The sequence below is a fragment of the Austrofundulus limnaeus genome, unplaced genomic scaffold (assembly GCF_001266775.1).
Source record: "Austrofundulus limnaeus strain Quisiro unplaced genomic scaffold, Austrofundulus_limnaeus-1.0 Scaffold92, whole genome shotgun sequence".
Lineage (NCBI taxonomy): Eukaryota > Metazoa > Chordata > Actinopteri > Cyprinodontiformes > Rivulidae > Austrofundulus > Austrofundulus limnaeus.
Genome location: NW_013952494.1, coordinates 875,404 through 879,885, shown reverse-complemented (window position 1 = coordinate 879,885; position 4,482 = coordinate 875,404). Strand labels below are relative to the sequence as shown.

Here is a 4,482-nt window from a genome sequence, read left to right as displayed (position 1 = left end):
GTGTGTGTGTGTGTGTGTGTGTGTGTGTGTGTGTGTGTGTGTTGGGGGAACTAGAATCTTCAGGCTGATTCTTCAGATATTCACACAAGTGCATACAACATTCATGGCTTCAGATACACGCCCTCTAAACTCACAACTCCTCTGGCTATAAATCTTTGCTCTGCAAAAGTTTTTTTTTTCTATAAACACCATAGTGCAACATATTTCGTTGATGTAATATGATGTTTTGTTTTTTTCCTCATCTACCCTTGTGTGGTATTTTCGTTTTTCTTTTTTAAAGGTAGCGCGACCCCTGCTGGTTTCCGCATGACCTGTTCACCTGTTCCCCCATGTTTGTCATGTGTGTCTTCTTGAATGGGTGTTCTTAAATGTAATTTCATTGTGCTCTGTACAGTGACAATAAAGGCATCATCATCCTCAAAATGTCCACACACAATATAACGTTATATCTCATATACCAGGGCTATTCAACTGGTGGCCCGTGGCCGACATCTGGCCTGCGGGTGACTTCTGTCTGGCCCACAAGTGAGCTAAAACAATTTTGAAGAAAAAAACATTTTTTACTTCATTTAATATAAAAGTACATTTACAATTTTTAAATATATAATTGAATTAAACAAATTTAAAAGGTACAAGATGATACTTGTTCTGCTACATACTGAATTTATGAGCAATGGTCCCACCCCCCTCCCCGGGTGTCGGCTTTGAGTAACTATAGCCCCCTGAGCAATTTAGTTCTCTATAACCCTGTCCTGTACCGTGTGCAAACACAACCAACTTCAAAACTTCTCACTAGGAAGTAATAATTAAGTTGTTTTTTACATTTCAGTTGATGCAGGTTGAGTAGCAAGAAATGTGACATTAATGTTTGGTGTTGTGGTTGTTAATGTTCAGTTAATGTAAGCTTTTTTCTGCCTCTTTGTCTTTTGTTAATTATAGTTTATGGTTTCTGTCGTCTTACCAGGCGCTGATAGCAGAGCGTGTGGGAAGCTACGACACTATGGATCTGTTCAGGCACACTACTGAACTCAGCACACATGTATGTGACAAGACCACTGCTACTGTGACACCCCTTCGTTAGCTGGATAACAACAGACTTTGCTTCACCTTGTTTTTTTTTACATGTACTCCACATGATTTTCAATTTCAAGATGTTTTGCTTCTGTCTTTAAGGAATTTGTTATATGTTGGACTTCTTGTTTTGTTAATTCATTTCATGTTCTTTACAGTATTTCCTGTCTCCTTCTCTGTTGTCACTAAATGTTTTTTTCTCTCACAGATGGAGGGCGTGAAAGGTTACGCCTACTGGGTTTGTTCCACCCTGCTGGATAAGAATAACAGGGACACTGAGCTGTACCGCTACAATATTGTGCAAATGAATGCAATCTCTGCTGCTCAGGTAGCACTCAGCAAATATACAGGTGTGCCGTTTGCTAGTGGGCTTTTGTTAACAACAGGACCGAAGGTGAGGCGGGTCAAACTGATCATGTGACATTACTGTTTACAATCAGAGAGAATCCAGTCTGACCCCGATGCCTTCATTATGCTGGGCTACCTGAACGAACATCTGCAGCTGAAGAGGCAGGCCTTACAGGCATACCAGCGGTATAAAACACACTGATTGACTTTACTGTCTCGAAGAAATGTATCAACAAACAATTACACTTTTTTGTTTTCTAATTCTCTCCTCAGAGCAGTTGAGCTGCTTCAGTCAGTGTCCTCTTCAGAAGAGCTGGCTTTTACTCTTGGCAGCTATGCTCGGGCTTTATGGTAACTTTCTCTTATTTGAGTTATTTATCAATGTACTCCCCTTATTCCTGGAACTTTAATTGTGCAGTTGTGTTATTTTCGCAGTACCTCGGGCCAGTGGGAGGAGGCAATACAGGTGTATAATTCCACTCCTCTGCAGGACCTCAGTGACCTGGTAGGGCTGGCTCTGACCTACTGCAGGGCAGGACTCTTCCCTGAAAGCATCAGCAGTAAGAAGTGGCAGAGACATGGAAAATATTGACCATGTGGTTCTGCACGCCAGAGGGAGTGAATTATACTCTGTGTGTGTTTCTGTAGCTTATGAGCGAGCCTTGGCTGTGGCTTCCAGTGAGAAGGATAAAGCTTACATCCTGACTGCTCTGGCTATGCTGCAGCACCGGCAGGGCAACCTCGACTTAGCCAAGACTCTGCTCTTTAAATGGTAAGTCTGAGAACTTACTCTCATTCCATCCATCTGTTCATAAATTATTAAAAACAAAAATCCTCGCCCTACTCCCTTTGTACATCTGAACCTTAATAATGAAGTTGTGCAATTTTCTTAAAACTTTGATTTCACCTATTCTTATTTTTTTTGTAATTGTCACATCCTGTGACTTCTTTTTTCCAGCCTATTTTGCTTGAATTGATAATGCCGCCATAAATTACGCAGACTTGCCTGTCATGGCTTCATTTCTTACAGAAATACAAATTACATCAAAGTATTCACATTTGCATGGTTTGGAGTTAAAGAATGTGCGTACAAATAGAATTCTGATCCCCGTGTCTGCAGCTCTGTGCTAAAGGAGCCCATCTCCGAGTCACTGCTGTGTTTATGTGCCTTGGGATTGGTCCGCCGTGATGCAACGCTAGCCGCTGCTGCCCTGACCGAGCTGCTAAAACAAGGATCAGCCTCGGCGGGTGTTGAGGAGCAGCAGTGTCTGCTCACCTGCTCTTTGTTGGCTCTTCAGGGCAATTACAGTGCAGTACAAAGAGAAGCCTCCAGAGCTGTACACAGGTACTACTTCTTCTACTGATGTCTTCTTTCCTTTTGGTGATCCAGTTCTGTTTTAAAATGAGCATTTGTACAACAAGCAACACGTTTGACAGGATGTATAAAAACACCTTATTATGTACACCTTAATAATTTATAAAGCAAATGATTGAAGATGGTATGATAAGTCTGAATATTTATTAGCTTTTACTAAAATTGTATAATATGGTTAAATATGTATATGCTTCTAACAACGCAGACTTGGTTGGAACACTGAATTAATTTATTGCTGGGAAAAAAATGACCTCACTCACTACGTTCTATTAAAAATATTGACAGTGACAATAGTTGTGTTTGCATATTTGTGCTTCATGCATTCTTTAATGCGTAGAAACAATAAAAACACGCTCCAATAAAGGCTCTCAGGAGATTCTGTTCCACACATCTTTAACATGTCAACATATCAGATACAAAAAGCCTTTGTTTATTGTATTTCTATATTTTGTTTTATTTTTTGCAGAAATCCTGGAAACCCATCTCTCTGGGCTCTTTTGTCCAGAGTTATACCACAGTACTACCCTAAAAAGGCAAATGTAAGTCTATTCAAATATCCTAACTAGAAACCCAGGAAAGCTGCTGTTTTGACATTCATGTACCGAAGCAGTACAACTCATTATACTCATATACACTTAAATGATAATATCTACTTTGAGACAGTTGAAATGATCTTAAATGTATTTTTTTGTTTCTTTGTGCAACAGGGTGGAGCAGTAGCTGGTCACGTTGCCTGTCTCGCTAGTATGACTCAAGGAAAGGTAAAAGTCATATTTAATTATTATTATTTTTTAAATCATAGTAAATCATTTTCTTTACCTGTTTGGTGTTTTTTTTTTATGAAATGTGATTTTATCATCATTTCACTCTCCCCAAACATAGAGGGTCAAGTTAAATTCCCTTTGTAAAAATAAGTTTCAGGTACAGTAGTTTGGAAGCTGAAACGTACTGTGTGTTGTTCTTGTGCTTGTGTGACTGCAGAGGGCGCTGTTGTACAGCGGCGTGAACCAGCTGGCCAGCGGCAGACACTCAGGAGAGGACGCTCAGAGCAATGCCCTGAAGATGATGCAGAGAGCCGTATTACTCTGTCCTGGTAAACAAAACTGACAATGCTGATTATTTTAAAAATTACAATGTAAAAATTAATTGTTCTTTTGATAGTTTTGTGAATTCTCGTCTTCAAAACTGTATTTTCAGGCACAGTTGTCACCAAAAAAAAAAAAAAAAACCTGATTGTGGATATCTGAGTCTTTCTTCTTGCTCTCACTTCAGATGATCCAGCAACATGGGCTGGATTAATGGCTGCCTGTCACACTGAAAACACTTGCTGTTATCTCTCTGGCTCTGCTCCTCGTAGACGGTCACTAGAACATACGCTCATGTCGGTGGTTTCTGAGAAAGGTGCGTTCACTCGTCTCCTTTAAACATGCACTTTGTTTCGTGTGTGTATCTTGAGCCCAAGACTGAATCGTTTTTATTTTTTAGTACGAAGCGTGGAGGAGATAGAGCGCCCTCTAGCCCAGTCTCTTGAAGGCTGGGTGTTACAACAGGCCGTAACCGGTCTCATGCTGGAGGGACAACTGGACCAGGCTGAGACCCTCTGCATGCAGGTGAAATATGAAACACGCATTATTCGTATAGATTTAATGAGGAAATGGAGACAAACAGTGTAATATATATATATATAT

At 40.2% G+C, this 4,482-nt stretch overlaps 1 protein-coding gene across 1 annotated transcript in view; it reads left to right on the top strand.

Annotated features, from left to right (window-relative positions):
• The window catches only part of skic3 (SKI3 subunit of superkiller complex), a 17,113-nt gene that overhangs the window by 8,989 nt on the left and 3,642 nt on the right, over positions 1-4,482 (top strand). The window contains exons 25-36 of the mRNA XM_014012526.1: positions 965-1,039; positions 1,280-1,421; positions 1,512-1,605; positions 1,693-1,770; positions 1,855-1,979; positions 2,068-2,191; positions 2,540-2,764; positions 3,261-3,333; positions 3,502-3,555; positions 3,776-3,887; positions 4,067-4,195; positions 4,280-4,404. Coding sequence (XP_013867980.1) covers positions 965-1,039; positions 1,280-1,421; positions 1,512-1,605; positions 1,693-1,770; positions 1,855-1,979; positions 2,068-2,191; positions 2,540-2,764; positions 3,261-3,333; positions 3,502-3,555; positions 3,776-3,887; positions 4,067-4,195; positions 4,280-4,404 — 1,356 coding nt within the window. The remainder of the gene's footprint in view (positions 1-964; positions 1,040-1,279; positions 1,422-1,511; positions 1,606-1,692; positions 1,771-1,854; positions 1,980-2,067; positions 2,192-2,539; positions 2,765-3,260; positions 3,334-3,501; positions 3,556-3,775; positions 3,888-4,066; positions 4,196-4,279; positions 4,405-4,482) is intronic.